The sequence below is a fragment of the Lactuca serriola genome, chromosome 2, assembly GCF_051521515.1.
Source record: "Lactuca serriola cultivar US96UC23 chromosome 2, Lser_US96UC23_V15, whole genome shotgun sequence".
NCBI classification, from domain to species: domain Eukaryota; kingdom Viridiplantae; phylum Streptophyta; class Magnoliopsida; order Asterales; family Asteraceae; genus Lactuca; species Lactuca serriola.
Window position 1 is genome coordinate 32,568,650 of NC_136409.1, and position 17,119 is coordinate 32,585,768.

General features: G+C 31.6%; 1 protein-coding gene across 3 annotated transcripts; it reads left to right on the forward strand.

The window, feature by feature from the left end:
• The first annotated feature begins 2,431 nt into the window (after nucleotides 1-2,431).
• LOC145086118 (ATP binding microtubule motor family protein) lies at nucleotides 2,432-11,678 on the forward strand. Of its 3 annotated transcripts, none has more exons than XM_079023851.1 (24): nucleotides 2,432-3,008; nucleotides 3,095-3,294; nucleotides 3,405-3,528; nucleotides 3,640-3,734; nucleotides 3,824-3,971; nucleotides 4,071-4,136; nucleotides 4,227-4,289; nucleotides 4,403-4,453; nucleotides 4,538-4,620; nucleotides 4,706-4,823; nucleotides 5,355-5,400; nucleotides 5,503-5,717; nucleotides 6,389-6,568; nucleotides 7,015-7,083; nucleotides 7,175-7,333; nucleotides 7,415-7,573; nucleotides 8,387-8,455; nucleotides 8,570-8,657; nucleotides 9,159-9,271; nucleotides 9,409-9,496; nucleotides 9,601-9,680; nucleotides 10,026-10,120; nucleotides 11,297-11,375; nucleotides 11,455-11,678. In XM_079023851.1, exons 1-24 carry the CDS (start codon nucleotides 2,490-2,492, stop codon nucleotides 11,545-11,547), a joined length of 3,000 nt encoding a protein of 999 aa, XP_078879977.1. In that variant the 5' UTR covers nucleotides 2,432-2,489; the 3' UTR covers nucleotides 11,548-11,678. The 3 variants fall into 3 exon arrangements, with proteins under 3 accessions (XP_078879977.1, XP_078879976.1, XP_078879978.1); XM_079023850.1 differs by having other exon boundaries at nucleotides 11,466-11,678; XM_079023852.1 differs by lacking the exons at nucleotides 11,297-11,375; nucleotides 11,455-11,678 and adding an exon at nucleotides 9,811-9,892.
• Nucleotides 11,679-17,119: the final 5,441 nt, after the last annotated feature.

Sequence of the window (17,119 nt, forward strand, 5' to 3'; positions counted from 1 at the left end):
TTATATGATAGATTAATAAATCTGTATGATTACATGTATTTGTTGGATATGTGTTTATGTTTATCTGTTGTATATATCGATATATTGTGGATGGGTTAAGACGGTCATGATTTGTGCTGAAGGTCAAGTAGGGGTGACAAATCGGGCCATCATTTTGTGTTTTTGTCTGACACGACATGACAAAGCAAGGTTTTTTGTAACACGAACACGACACGATACGATGTCGTGTTTTTTTCAACCAACACGAAAACGAACCGATTAAAAAACAACAAACACGACAAAGATGACATAATATAACAATTAATTTATTTAATTAATACTTAATCATACATAACACGAAAAACATGACTGATAAATGCTAAATCGTGTCAATTTCGTGTCGAATTTTGAACACGAACACGACACGACATCGTGTTTTTTATATTTGACACGAACATGACACGAACACAAATTCAAATTTCAGTTTTGTCTCAACTTCGTTTCGTGTCGTGTATTTTTGTCGTGTCGTGTCATCAATTGTCACCCCTAAGGTCAAGATACCCGGGGCGGTCCGGATAGGCTGTAGGCCTTGCGAGACAGTCCAGTCAGTCTGCAGGCTCACTAAATTTGCTATGTTGTGTGGTGGTACTTTGGGGGAACTCACTAAGTTTTGACTTACGATTTCAGTTTATTGCTTCAGGTACTTCAGAGGATCGTGGGCAAGCAAATGTGTGATCTTGCATATTTTCCTGTTTTTATGATATTGAATTTTAGGATTCTCTGATTATGATTATAGTTTTGAAACAATGTTTTTTGTAAACACTTTATGGTTAATGGGTTATTTTTGAAAAAATTAAATTTCTATGAATTTTGAGATGTTACACCTATATTTGGGATCTAGTTGATATAATTGTTCTAATTAGATTCCTGGATTATTGGGGCTTAAAATTTTAGAAATGTTTTTTATTTGATTTGTAAATTTTTATATATCAATCCCCAACACTATTTTCCATAAAGTATTGTATTGAAAGAAATTTTGTTAAACTTATTGAAATATCGTTTTTACATATGAACACTTATTACAAGCTCTTATTACTAAATCATTAACATATTCTAGAAGTCATAAGTATTGTTTGTCTTTATTTATTATTGATCAAATTGATAAGTAACTAATAAAAACATCTTAATTATCGAAAATGATTGTGTATGTGTTATAGAATTTTCCTATGTATTCCATAAACATCAACCATTTTGTTTAAATATTTAGGAATAAATATATACTTCTTGGATGATAGTAACTCTTATGAAAAACTAGTCTCTTACACTTCCACATGAATTACCATTAAACAAAGAAGTAGATATACACTTTCCTGAATCGTTACAATCACATATCTATGAAAATTTTGACCTTAGGGATCTTGAATATCCGCTTAACAAATAATTCCAACATTACTACTTAATCATCATAAGTCAGTAAATGGTTTGAATGTTCAGTTTAGTCTAAAGCTTTTCCTCACTTTCATTGTTTGTGGACTTTCCATAATCTTCCATTAACATGTCACTTTTCTTGATTGATTGGAAACTCGGGTGACCATAAGCACATTCAACTTATAGTTTGTTATAGTTATTACAAGCTCTTAAACCCTTTAGAACCACATATTTGTGGTCATGAGGGCCTCCCCCACTGAGTTTTTTTCTTTATTGGATGACAACTCGAACACAAACAATATGTATTTCATAACTACACATCTTATATTGCCAAATGCAATTTTATTAACGAAAATCTCCGGTCCAAACATATACGAGGCCCAGGGCGAAAAAAAATGTCCTTCAAAGACAAATATAATAAAGATTCAAAAAAATATCATTTACTCTTCAATATAGACGTGTTCAATTATCAATAACAAACAAACTAAATTGTTTATCTTTTGAACTAATTTGAGTTTCAACAAACTTTAGACCCTAAAAATCATTTAGGTAATAATTTTTTTGTACATATAAACTACATAATAGCCCATAAATTTTGGGCCCCTGGAGTCGTGGGCCCTGGACGGTCGCCCGGGTTGCCCACCGTCTGGACCGGCCCTGGGTATTTCGAAAACTTGCCAATTTTTATAGAACAACATTCATAATTTCATCAAAATACTGATATAAAACCTAAGAATACATACCTTTTTGTCTCCATTTTTAGGGCGTTTAAATAAAGTAAGATATGAAAAGTATTGAAACAACACAATAAGTTGATCCATAAACAATAATTAAGTTCGCAATTCATTTATATATCTGGAACTCGATCATGCTGGACTTCTTTGAAAGAAGATCCATAATGATTGGGCTTTGAAAGAACCGATTTGGGTTCTGTGATATGGGCCAAAAACCCGGATATCAAACCGGACCCAATTACAAATACTTCGTGTTCTTTGAATCAAATTTTCAAAACGCTAACATTTGACATTTCCCGGTTATTATTATTTGAAGCTTTCCGCCGATCACCGAGAAACGGCAGCAAAATGGAGATGAAGAGTCCGCAGCCGTGCCCCAAAACAGTCACCGTCCGGAGAAACCCTCCCCGGCGAGCCAGACCCACTCCTGCCACCGTTGTCCCCGTCTCAGCGCCTCCATCATCTAGAACCTCTTCAGCTATACGTTCTTTTCCGATTCAAGACATCCTTTCCATCGACATTCCTGAAAAACAGGAGATTCCAGAGCCTCCGTCTCCTAAAGAGTCACCATCTTCTGAGAAACTTAAAGTATTTCTTCGAATAAAACCGATTGTAACGCAACCGAAGGTTGGAGTATCAGTGAAGAATGCAGCTCATAAGAATGTTTGGCCTCAAAACCCTAACAAGAAAAAAGATGCTACGAAAACGGCTAAAGTTGTGGGGAAGAAGACGAATGAGATATGTTTGAAAGTGAACGATTTACATTCTGTCACGCTTTGTCCTCCACAAAGCTTGGCAGATGCTCGACGGACAAAGTCTGAAGTCTATGAAGGGTTTTCACATGTCTTCTGTGCTGAATCCTCTCAGGTTTTCCTCTATTGTTGTGACCAATAAATGACGTGAAAATGTAGAGGATTGATTGCTGATTAGGGTTAATTGTTTGATTTTGGCAGAGTGAAGTCTACGAGAAAATGGTGAATCCACTGGTGGAGGACTTTTTGAAGGGGAAAAGCGGCATGATAGCAGCAATGGGGCCAAGTGGATCTGGTAAAACCCACACTGTCTTCGGAACTACCAGAGAGCCTGGTATGGTTCCTCTTGCCCTTCGACAGATCTTTTCAGAGAAGGAGAGCAATGAATCTAAATGTTCAAGGTCATTATGTTCAATTCTTATTGATAATTTTATGGATTACATATGCTTTCTCTTCATCTTCCTGTCATAATTTCAAAAACTTATCATGTTACATATTTACATTACTGCAGGACTTTCTATCTGTCAATGTTTGAGATATATTCAGAGCGAGGAAAAGGTGAAAAGATAATGGATTTATCACAAGAAGGAGGTGATTTATTCATGCAACAATCGAATATCAAAGGCCTGAAAGAGGTTCTGTTACTTTCCATCTTCCATATATAGATATCACCTTATCATTTCCTGCATTTTTCTTCAAGTTATCTTGAATAAACTAGGGATTTTGACTTTGTTCCATATACACAGACAATCATCCATGATGTTCAGCAAGCTGAATCTCTAATTGCAATTGGAATGTCAAAGCGTTCTACTGCTATGACAAATTCCAATATCCAGTCAAGGTATATGCACTAAAAGATCACTTGTTTAAATCTTCTTTAGTTTCTTGTATAAAATTTGTTTTTAACACATATTTTTTTTATACTTTCAGTCGATCACAATGCATTATAAACATTCGTAGTGACCATGAGAACATTGATTTTCACTCATATTTTCATACTGGTGTTCAACCCTCCACTGCTATATTGACCATTGTTGACCTTGCTGGAGCTGAAAGAGAAAAAAGAACTGGAAATCAGGTGAATAACTATTCTTCATCAGTTATTATTGAATTTATTGTTATTGTTATATCAATTTTTACTAGAATTTCATATTTTTTTTTTTAATGTTTTTGACAGGGAGCTAGATTACTTGAGAGTAATTTCATCAACAACACATCTATGGTTTTTGGATTATGTTTAAGGGTAAGTATTATAAGTTTCACAACTTATAACTTATAAAATGATAACATTAATTTTTTAGTTTGTTTAAAATTAAGAACCCTTTCTTTTCAGTCATTATTAGAGCATCAGAAGAACCCAAAGAAGCCTTTTCACAAGCACTTTCAAAATTCAATGGTATTGCTTTAATGTTTAAGCACATGTTTTTTATATGTTTTTACAGCTTCAATTCAATTCTTTGTATTGAGTTTATAACTTATAACACAAACATTCTCCTTCATTGTTAACAGTTGACTAAATACTTGCGTGATTTCTTGGAAGGAAAGAAGAGAATGTCATTGGTATATACAACTTTTTATGTCAAATTTATGTTTTTGTAACATTTTTTGGTTATAATCTGTTGACTATTTGACCATTTTGTGTAGATTTTAACTGCTAAATCAGGAGAAGAAGATTATCAAGATACATCCTATATGTTGAGACAAGCTTCACCTTTTATGAATATCAAGTATGACAAAATTGTAAAATATTTTGTGTATATTTATCATTTTTGAGCACTTAAAGATATTTAATTTATGGTTTTTTTGTTTTAGGTTTGAGAATATTGAAGAACAGCCTACCAATGCATTTGGCAACAAGAAAAGGACTCAAACATTGCCAAAAATAGAACAATCTAAAAGAATGAAGTTCAATCCTAATGAAGTTTTTATGGTATTTTTCTTACTCTAATCTTTATTCTTTCAACATCCTCTTCTTCTATTCTAATAAAAGAATCAAATTTTGCCACATGGCATCTCCTCCAAATCCAGTCTTCCTCTATGAAAGTTAAATTACCATTTTACCCTTCACCCTTGTTAAAATAAATCCTATGATTTAGCAATAAATCAGGAACACACAAAATTCCTTTAATTTTATCATCTTAATTTTGGAAATCGATTCAAATTTTGAAATGCCTACATCCCTCATCAGATGACAATATCATTTTGTGTTCTTTTTTTCATTTTGTTCAAATTTATATTGCGTTATACAAAATCATGATTTTATCAAATATCTACACATACAGAACATAGATCGGTATTCATAACAATGTATGTATCAATTAATTTTAACTAATCATTATAAACTTACAAACAAAACTTCTATCTTTGTAAATTAATAAATTTTTACAAATCTTTGATTAGTCTAGTATACATATATAAGTATATGCATATGACTTTTGTATTGTTTACTTTAATCTTTCAGGATAATGAGTTGAAGGGTGATATTCTTCATCAGATTCTCAAAGAAGGTTAAACAAAAACTATCTTTTATTATTATTATTTTTATTTCTTTTAGGGCTTTGAGCATAATTCTTTACAGTTTTAAAGACTGTTTTACTTGTTTTGGACAGAGTTGACTCCGGAAAAAGTCAAAGAGGTTGATGAAATTAAAGATTCATCAGTTGAGACTCCATGCAACAACATCAATACAGAAGTAATAAACAAGAACAAATCTCATGAAACAAATACTAAAGATTCTGTAAAGACATCTAGAGAAAATCATATTCTTCTAAATTTCTCTAGAGCTTTGTGGAATGTTCTTAAAGAGTATAAGAACAAACTAGAGGTAAGTTTGAAGTGAGAAATTTAGTACCTTTTTATTGTCTTTTTTACTCAATTATTGTAATATTCTAAAATTAGGGTTAATCTCATAAAAGACCTTATGTTTTGTGTTTTTTCCGGATTAAATCTCAACTTTATTTTTTTCTTGAAAAAGACCTTGCATTTTTTTAGGGGTTTTTTTCGGAAAAAAATAAAAAAGTTGATGGTTTTTCCGGAAACAATTAGAAAGTTGAGGGTTTTTTTTGGAAAAAAAGACACAGTTGAAGGTTTTTTTGGAAAAAAAATTCAAGGTCTTGTAAAAAAAATTTAAAGTTGAGGTTTAATCCGGAAAAAAATACAAGAGTTAATTTCATAAAGTTGATGTTTAATTTAAAAAAACCCTCAACTTTGTATTTTTTTCCGAAAAAACCCCCTCAACCTTCTAAATGCTTCCAAATAAACCCTCAAGTTTTTTTTAGTTTTTCTCGAAAAAACCCTCACATTTTACAATCTTTTTGGAAAAAAACGACTTAAAGGGTTAAATTGGAAAAAAAATGAAAAATCACAATGTCTTTTTTAGTAAAAACATAATTTGAGATTTAATCTGGAAAAAACACAAAATATAATGTCTGTTATCAAATTTTTTACTCAAATTTTGTAAAATTCCAAATTATTGATGTCATTTACATTTTACAGGCTAGTGAATATGAAGTTAACTCCTTAAGACATAGTCTGAGTGTTGAAAAAGAAAGGATTAATGCATTGGAGACTGAATTGAATCTCATTAAATATGAAAAAGAAACAATAACAGATGTTCTTGTGGTTGAAGAGAATGAGTCAAAAGCCACGTCAGCAAACTGCTCACATGTTCATGAGGTATGTTACTTGCAAAATAACATATTTTTTTCTTCCTTTAATGAAAGTTGAAAATATATAGTATGCTTTCATTTAGAATTCTCTCTCTCTCTCTCTCATTATGTCATGTATGGGTGAGTGTGTCTGAAAAAACTGTATGAATGCGACTAAATGACCATTTTACCCTTACATTAAAAAAAATCGGTTATCATAGTTTTGTCATTTTTAATGTGAGGGGAGTTAGTTGCAAAGAAAAAAGAAGGGTAAATAGGTAATTAGGTAAAAGATTAGTGTGTTCATATTTAAGTGGTTTACACATTTAGTCCTTTAAGAAAAAAAGAACAACCCTTTAGTTTCCTTGACATGCAACCACATAATTGTTTTAATGTATTTAATGCTTTTCTATTAGTTATCTACTTTTCCTTTGTATGTTTTTGTAAGATGAGGGTTATTTTGGTAATTATCAGGGTACAAGTTCTGTTGAAGATGTTTCAACATCCATAAGTGATGAAAGTTTTCAAGAACCGAGTAAGGAGGTATGTTGTTTGTTATACATGTGGTTTAAATACTATATAAAGTTTATAATTTGACTTCCAAAACTGATGAGTTTACTATTATGTTGATTAGAAAGACGATATTGCCCCCTATGAATACGTTGTGTTTGATAAAGAAGATTTAAAGGAACTCAAAGACAAAGATTTCAGCACTGAAATAGGTTGTGATAATTTAGAGTCAACTGTTCACAATTCAGAGTTACTTATAACACAAGAACATGAAAAAGAAGAGGTTAGTTTTTATATTTTATAATGCTATTATTATTAATTATTATTATCCTCTCTATTTTGATTTTTTTTAATGTTTGATCAGGGAATAACCTCTGTTGAAGTCACATCAGCTGCCAGCTGTCCCGAAACATTTGATAATTTATTGCCAGCTGGCACTGAGTCAGACTCAGAGCTGACTTGTGTAGATGAAGATGAAGTTTTATCTTCCCCTTTAGAGCAACTAAAACAGGAACAAAATGAGGTTAGTTTGGTAATTTGTAGTTTCCTAATGGAAACATTTACTTTTTAGTCTTTATTTTTTGGGTTTTTTTAGTAGTTTTATGATAAAATTTCATAATTGGTCCCTGTGGTTTGCAAAATATTGCACTTTGAGGACAACTATGAAAAACGTTACGCCACTGGTCCCTATGGTTTTGAAAATTGCATGGATGGTCCTTCTAGCGTAAACTTTAACTTTCGACTAGTTAGTTTTTTTCTAAATGACCAAAATGCCCTTGGACCAAATCTGAAAATTGTATATACCTCAAGGACCAAAACGTTATGCCACTGGTCCCTATGGTTTTGAAAATTGCATGAATGGTCCTTCTAGCGTTAACTTTAACTTTTGATTAGTTAGTTTTTTCTAAATGACCAAAATGCCCTTGGACCAAATCTGAAAATTATGTATACCTCAAGGACCAAAATGTTATGCCACTGGTCCCTATGGTTTTGAAAATTACACGAATGGTCCTTCTAGCGTTAACTTGACCAGTTAATTTTTTCTAAATGACCAAAATGCCCTTAGACCAAATCTGAAAATTGTGTATACCTCAAGGATCAATTTTGAAACTTTGAAATTTTGTATATCTATAAATTAGTCAAAAGTTAAAAGTTAATTTCAGAAGGATCATTCATGCAATTTTCGAAACCATAGGGACTAGTGGTGACTTGGTGTGAAGTTGTACATAGTTGTCCTCAAAGTGCAATATTTTGCAAACTACAGGGACCAATTACGAAAATTTGTCTTGTTTTATTATGCTTTCCATGAATTGAAATCAATTTTATGTTTAATCAGGGAATAAACGCTGTTGAAGTTATATCAGTATCCATTGTTCCTGAAACATTTGAAGATCAATGCAACGAGGTATATTTAATTAATTAATATAATTTTGTTATTGAATAAAAGAATTATAGTTAATTCATTATAATTGGATATTTTGATCAAATTGAGAAACTTGCTTTTTTTTTTATTTATCAGAAAATTGATGTCAAAAATACAAATATTGTTCTTGATGAACAAGAGTTCAAGGAAGTTGAGGAAAGAGAAGCTAATGGAGAAATAGCAGGTTACATATCTAAGATTCTTTTTTTTTTTTTTTTTTTTTTTTTAAATTTCTATTTATTTTTATGTACATATAAAAAGATCTGTTTTGAAAAATTTGATCCCTAAATTTTAAAAACATTTCATTTTACAACCTCTAGATATATATATATATATATATATATATCGATACGAAATCTATATTATTTTTTTGGTTAGTTACTTAGTTAATATAGTTAATTAAGTATACAAAATAAAAATGATTATAGTTTAATAGAAAGTACTATGTATACTTCAAAATATTTTGATCTTTTTAAATATTAATATCAACTAATTCAATATTCCAAAAATACTATGTATACTTAAAAATGATAACTTATATCAGGAGACTTTTAACTTTATGTAACATATGAGAAAGATAAGGATAAAATTGTAATTAAAAAACAATAGTTTTTGTTAAATAAAAAAGTTATTGGAAAGCTGACGTGGCAAAAACCCTTGACTGTAAACTTTCCCTGAATCACAGGTTGTGATACTTCAGTGCCAGCTGGCGCTGAGTCAGCATTCTCTTGTGTACTTGAAGATGAAGTTTCTTCTTCTCCTTTGAAGGAAAACCATCCAAAACAGGAACAAAAAGAGGTATATTTTATATATACTATTATTCTGGTTTCATTACTTTAAATAAAATTGATATAAAAGAGCATTGTATATTTATATTTATTAAAAAGTTGCACATAACAAATTAAATTAAGATTTTTTTTCATTACATCGATCAGAAATTTGATGTCTCCGATACAAATCTTTCCCTTGATAAACAAGAATTCAAAGAAAATGAAGAAAAAGAGACCAATGGAGAAATAACAGGTTAGAATTCTATGATTTAATTTTGATATCATTTTACTTTAATTTCTTTATGTTATAACCTATTAACATGTTGTGAATTGTGATGTTTTTTTTTGTACATGGAGATGAAGTGTCTTCTTCCCCTTTAAAGGAAGACCAATCTAAACAGGAGGAAAAAGAAAAACAAAAAGAAGAAGAAAAACAGGTTTGTTTTTTTATTTTATTTGTATTAATTTTTTCCATGCACATTATTAAGCAGAAATGTGTGATTTTAACTTGAAGCTAAAATTAAAGAAACTGGAAATTAAATTAATAATGTTTTTGGTGTGTAACAGTCATTAATTTGGGTCTGCTTAATGTGCATGGAAAACATTTTCAAGATTTTCTTCGATCCATGATATGAAAAACCAACAATTGGTAAATTTATATACCCATAATTACAGATAAACATACACATAATTAAGGAAGAAGTATTTGGAAATATTTTGCATAAAATCTGTTTGACTATTTTTTTTTTTGCATATAATCTTGTGAATTTTACTGGTTGTAGGACATTGTGTGTTGTGAAGATGTAAATGAGAGTAAGTTGCAAGAGGCTTCAAATATTCAACCATGCAAATCATCAAGTGCTGTGAAACCGAAAAGGTAAAGTCTTAATAAAAATTAGGGAAATTGTCAGAAAAGTCCTGATATTTTCGAAAAAGTTTCACTTTAGTCCCAAATTTTATTTTTTGAACAGAAAAGTCCCGATTATTTCATTTTGACTCAAATTAATAAAAAAGTCACTTTTTTGTTTTACAAGAAATGACATTATCGTGTAAAATCAAATAATCGGGACTTTTCTGGTCAAAAAACAAAAACTTGGGACTAAAGTGAAACTTTTCCGAAAATATTGAGACTTTTCTGACAATTTCCCTAAAAATTAGGGAAAACTCCATAAAAGTCCTTATGTTAAAAGATCTTATAATTGATTTAGTCCTTGTATATATATTTTTTATTCAATTAAGTTCCAAAAAAAGACAATTGTATTCATTTTGACCATTTTACCAGGTCAACATGTCATTTTACTTTCATTATTAACACTTTTGAACCAGAATTTAAATTTTATTACATTTTTGATAAATAATTTACACTTTTGGCCTAGATTCCAAAATTTTGTTACGGATTCATCTTAAATTTAGTGTTTTTTATTTTTATTTTTACATTTTTTTTTTCAAAATTTTGTTTCAAATATGTTTTTTGGCTGTGTAAAATCATATTTATACAAAAAAACATATGTTCATATAAAAAAACATTTTGTATGCAGAATACCTATATAAAAAACTTTTTTTAAAAACATTTTTGCATACAAAAATGTTTTTAAAATACCTATACAGAAAGGAAAAGGTTTTTTATGTGAAAATATGTTTTTTTTTTTTATAAATATGAATTTATACAGCAAAAGAAACATATTTGAAACAAAATTTTGAAAAAAAAGATGTAGAAAACCTAAATTTAGGATGAGATCATAACAAATATTTGAAATCTAGGTCAAAAGTGTAAATTTTGGACCAAATTTGTAATAAAATTTAAAATCCAGACAAAAAGTGTAAATTCTGAAAATGTGATGAACTGTTAAACAAGTAAAATGGTCAAAATGAATACAATTGTGAGTTTTTGGACTTAATTAAATTAAAATAAATAATATATGGACTAAATTGATTATAAGGCCAAAATATAAGGATTTTTTTAGGGTTTTCCCTAAAAATTAATCGAAAAGGTATGCATTTAGCCATATCTTGAAACCAACATACGCCTGATTTTTTTTTCTTAATTTAATAGGAGGCTTAGACCTGTTTCCTCTGTGATGCTAAGGAACATAAACATATTGGACTCTGTAGATGCCACCGAGATGACAAAGGTTAACATTACTTTTTTCTTTTTTTATTTATTTTTATTTAAATTCTTAAAAAAACAATAACTCAATAATGTGTATGTAGCATGGAAAAAGAGGAGTGGAAAAAGATGTAGAAAAACGAACACAAGGAAGCATTTCACTTATGCGACTCCTGAAACAAAATCTCCATCACTAGAAACTACGAAAAAAAATATATACTTAACATAGTTGTATATGGTGGAACTTTTTTCGGATATTATAAAAAAACTAACTTTTTTGTAGTATGTTTCTTGAGAAACTTTTAATCAGAAACATAATATTACTTCATTACTTGATTATTACTATATAATTTGAGCTTTTGCAACATTGATGTTTCTACTGACTTATTTGAAAGCTTGTTTAGTTATCTCGTTGAATGAGTCAATTGAGTGTGACAAAATTTGAGGTCAAGACCAAAGATTAAAAGACACTAAGCTTTATTGCAAATATATTATTTTTTTTTGTTATGTTTTAGTATTGTATATAGAGTTTTGAACTCGAGACCAAAGATTAAAAGACAATTAAGCATAAATTGCTTGTATTAACTAACAAGTTATTACTTTTTTGTGATTGAACTAGCAACCGAAACATACTTTTCGAGGACAAATATATATGTGAAAAATTGCAACAAATATAAGGTTGCAAGCTCTTTTTATTGCTTATACACAACATATTTGAATTTTGTGATTTTGAATAAGTAAACATTCTTTGGTTGTGTAAAATGAAGATCTTAGAAAATTTGGTTGCTTTTACATTCGATATACCTTTTATTTCATCACAAATTAGGGATAAGAGATTTTTTTTTAATGATATAATGCTTAAGTTTGTGTATTCTCATTGAGTTTTATTTGCAACCCTTAAAATTGATAGTTGTGATGCTTATTTATATAAAGAATTAGTGAAGGATTATGAATTCGTCAATACATAAAAATATGCGACAACCCAGCGACAAATTACATTAATTTTCCATAACGTCAGTTGCACATTAGTTTTTTTCTCCTCTTCTCTTTCCCAAATCACATGAAATAGTTATCTTTCCCTTCTCATATTTCCCACAACCAATTTTACATAAAGTAATTAAAGTTAATAGGAAGTGAATTTAAACAATATAAAATATTAAAGTCAATTAAGTATACGTTGGAGGTACCATTTCGAACGATCTTTAACAATTCTCTATGGCGCCGCTTAAGAAACTCTTTAGCATAAAGGTTTCTATATTCAATGTGTGTCTCCCTAATTATTTCGGCTGACTTTTAGGCGACCATTACAACGTTTGACTTGGTATATGTTGGGTTTTCTTCAAAAATGGGCTAATTATAGTGTTAAGACTATGTGATTAACAATGAAAGCATTTTAAGATTTGAATAAACTGAAAACCATTTCATCCATCAATAATCATTTTGTAAACAAGGGAAAGAAGACAAGAAACTCAAAAGTAGAAGTTCACTAGAGGTATCCACCAAACAAAAGTAAACCATTAAAATATATTAGTCTTCACTTGTATATGAGTAGTTCTTAAGCCTCAAGACATACCGAATAAGTCTTAAGGAGAAACAACTTATAAGCCTTTAACTCATGCATCAAATTATAAGACAAAGAGAAGGGAAAAAGAGCACTTTGCTCTAGGTTTTGGTAGCCCAACTCAGCAAGTCCAAATACTAAGATAAATCCTTACATGGGCAAAAGACCATTTTGCCCCTCTAAATCATCAACCCATCATAGTTGACCAAAATTTAAATTGGTCAAAAAGTCAACGATCAACCTTTCATTGACTTACGTGCGATGTACGTCACTTTATGCAGGGCGTAGAGTCCTATTCATAGAACAGGCAAGAATCAGGCTACGTTGGGCGTAGCCCAAATTACGCCCTGTGTACGATGTCCTTTGCCAAACTTCATTTTAAGCACTTAATACATTAACACATTTCACTCCAAGCTCAAATCTCGATCCTAATATCCCCATAATAGATAAACAAGATCTAGTCTTTAAGTCTTAAAATGACCAAAAATGCATCTTTCTCGACTTAATCCATTAAGTCCACATCTCCAACCTTCGGATTTTAATGAATATGATGTTTAGATGGATAAAGTTTCCAACTTTATCCATAACAAGGTCACAAACTATCAAGATCTAAACTTATTGCACTAAAATGACAAAAAAGTGGCAAATATGACAAATAACTAGATTTATGAAACCAATGAGCAAGTTAGACGTTTTTTACTCACAACAGTCCATGAATGATGTACTCTTGCTGGATCTATACTTTAACTCTTCTTCTATACACTTTGCCACCACCTTGCTCTTCAAGATTCAACCTTCCAATGGAGAAATAAGTCATAAATGATGCCAAGGCTAAAAAACAAGTAAGAGGAGGTTAGGGTTTCTCAAGGAATGATCTTAGGTGATAGAGTCTGGTAATGAGAGGGTTTCCCATACGTTAGAGCCCTTAAATACGACTCAAAATTGAAGATTTAAGGTTTTGATCTGCCCAGTTTATGCTTGGCATAACATAAATTAAGCCCTGCATAGTTCATTAAACCTGTGTTACGCCCTACGTAATTCAAAAGTTCCTAATTCCACTTCAACTTCAAACAACCATAACTTCTTTGTTTCAACTCCGTTTTCGGCATTCTTTATATGCACGAAAAGGTATTGAAGAGCCCCACAATTCTATCTAATTGCTTTTGAATTAAAACATATCGAAATAAAATTCTTAATTCATGAAAGAAGTTGGAAACATCACTTTTCCCATTTTACCCCTTTGACTCCAAAACATAAACTAAGAGCTTGTATCACATAACCAATATTATCCACATCCAATAGGGTCTAAACCCTATTCCCTTGAAGTCCAAGGCCTTTACTTGATCCATTTATGACCCGTAGGTGTTAGACTCTCGTTCTCCTGATCTCAAACTCAAACCGAGTAATTTCATCAAACTCCCGGTTAATCCCAAAACTGAAATTAGTTATGGAAATGTCATTGGATCGACGAATGGCTAAAATATGTTTTAATTATGGACCACGTTCTTTGCCATTTGGTGATTATGCAATTTATGTTTGGAACCCTTCTTTATCGGTGGTGTTAATTCTCCTGCCATGTCCTTTGCCCTCGAGTGATTCTCAGACAAAAACCAATTTTCGGTTTGGGTATGATCCCAAAATTGATGATTACAAAGTTGTTAAGCTTACAAGCCGCCACAAGTTGTGGTCTATAGCATGAGAAAAAGTTCCTAAGACTTAATTACTCAAAGATTTCCGTTGCACATGAGACCAATTATGTGTACAATCGAAGTTTGCGTAAATGGCCGTGACGGCCGATTTCATTGGCTCTATTATACTTATTTGAGGTGGAAGCAAGAAATGATAGTGGCATTTGATTTGGGTGCAGAGACATTTAGTGAGATACCTGTTCTAGATTTCTATACAACAATACCATCGGCACTGCTGGAATGTATTAAGAGTTTTAATGGGAACGCTTTGTGTGATGTCAAGGGTTAGAGATGGTGATGATTGTGAGGTGTGGGTGATGGATGATTATGGGATGGATGAATCATTTGTCAAACGTCATGCATTTTTCCAGTTTGATGTTAGTGCTATTAATATATATCCATATGGATTCACATTACACAATGAATTCCTTTTTCATGTCTATATTGATCATTTTATTTTGTACGATCCATTTGCATCTAAGCCTAAAAACTTTGAAAATTCGTTTCCTCTAAATGATAGTCTTATAACATCTCTCAATTTCCATTTTGAAGATGCTTCATATCAGTGGGATGGTGGATGGTCAAAAGGAAACACATCAGATCTACTTCTTCAATTTTTGTTATATCTACTCTGCATGATTCTATGTTTCTTGATTAGTTTCCTGTGTCAACTATCAATTTTTAATGCATACATCTACGCCCTCTCTTGTTGGCAGGGTATGTTTTAACATTTGGACATGTTGGATCATTTTCAAATTCAGTTGGTTGTTCTTTATGGTTTGTTTCTATTACTCTTTCCAAAAAGCATCGAAATAATGTCTTGCGTTATTGCTATTCAAGGAATATGTTTCCATTTCCTTGATTTAATTTTAGTTGACTCAAGTCTAATGAGAGATATATTAGTTTATTGTTTAGTGAAGAGTTTAATGTGAATATATTGATATTGGTTAAACACTAGCTTAGATGATAAAAACATATATTTTGATGGAGTAATTCAGAAATTGTTTTTATGTCACGTTTTTTTTTTGTATCGAATAATTCAAAGCCATGTGGGCTGATGAGTCCGGGTCTTAAGTTTATTGGGTTAGTTGTAATTTTTTAGCATTTTTTCAAGTTTAAATAGGTAGTAGTGATGTACGTTGAGGTGTGACCTTCTTTACAATTCACTGAATAAAAAGCTCTAAGCTTTAAGAAGTTTTGTGCTCTGTTTTTCTTTGGTACTGTTTCATTGCCACACTCAAGATACAGGCTTGTGAAGAGCAAACATTTGGTATCAGAGAAAACCTGGTATATGCCCAAGTATCAACCACGAAAAGAAATGACAGGCAACAATGGTAATGGCGACAAAGACGGGCAAATCACCCTGCACTATCCGATGTTAACAAGAAGCAATTATGGAGCACGGGCAATTAAGATGCGGGTCTTTATGTTGGCTAAAGGTGTTTGGGATGCTGTAGAACCTAAAACCTCCAACACTCTGTTGAAGCAAAGAAGGATAACATGGCATTGGCTGCCATTTATCAGGGAATACCTGGAGATTTGCTCATGACATTGGCGGAGAAGAAGACAGCCAAAGAAGCATGTGAAGCTCTCAAAACCATGTTTGTAGGGGCAGATAAAGTGAAGGTTGCCAAGATTCAGACACTAAAGGCTGAACTTGAAGCTGTGAGCATAAACGAGACGAAGAGTGTTGATGGCTTCACCGGAAAAGTAATCTACACATTCAACACATTACGTACCCTGGGAGACAAGATAGAAGAGTCTTACGTAGTGAAGAAATTACTTAGGGTTGTGTCATCCAAATTCCTCTAGGTTGCCTCCACACTTGAGCAATTTGGAGATTTGGAAACAATGTCTGTCGAAGAGGTGATCAGAAGACTCAAGGCATACGAAGAACGCATGAAGAGTTCAGGTGATAGTGACGATCGAAAGCTCCTGTTAACTCACAAAGAATGGTCAGATAAAAACAAGAAGAAATCGGATGAAAGCAAATCAAATCGGGGTGGTTTTGGAGGCTCACGAGGACATGGCAGAGATAAAGGAAGAAACAATAGTGGCCGTGGTGGGCATGGTGGCAGAAGTGGTTCACATCACCAGAAAGAAAGCAATCCCAGTGCATCGAGTAGTCATGATAAAAGTGATATTCAGTGCTATAATTGCCAAGAGTATAGGCATTATGCAGCTGAATGTAAAAACCCACAAAAGGAACTAAGTCATGAAAGCAACCTGGTACAAGAGCTTTGTAACAAACCGTTATTTCAAACCTATGTAATAGTGTAGGTCAATTTGTACTTATTTGTAAACTTATAAAGATAAATTTTGGCATACTGTGTATATTTACATAATTGACCCTCAAAAACAAATTATTAAATAATCTCAATTGGGTTGAACCAAGAGATAGAGATTGTAACAAGGTTTCCAAAAATATAAAGAACACTAAAATCCGAGTTATAATGAAGAAGTTATGACCAATCGAAAATCCGCGACAAAACCGGCAAAACACTGTTCAGTGTAAAAACT

Bases quoted from the DNA above. Each gene is read 5' to 3' on its own strand.
- LOC145086118 (XM_079023850.1), top strand. From the start codon at position 2,490: ATGGAGATGAAGAGTCCGCAGCCGTGCCCCAAAACAGTCACCGTCCGG. The intron at 5,401-5,502 runs GTTAAACAAAAA...TGTTTTGGACAG, and splicing joins TCATCAGATTCTCAAAGAAG to AGTTGACTCCGGAAAAAGTC. The intron at 7,574-8,386 runs GTTAGTTTGGTA...ATGTTTAATCAG, and splicing joins TAAAACAGGAACAAAATGAG to GGAATAAACGCTGTTGAAGT.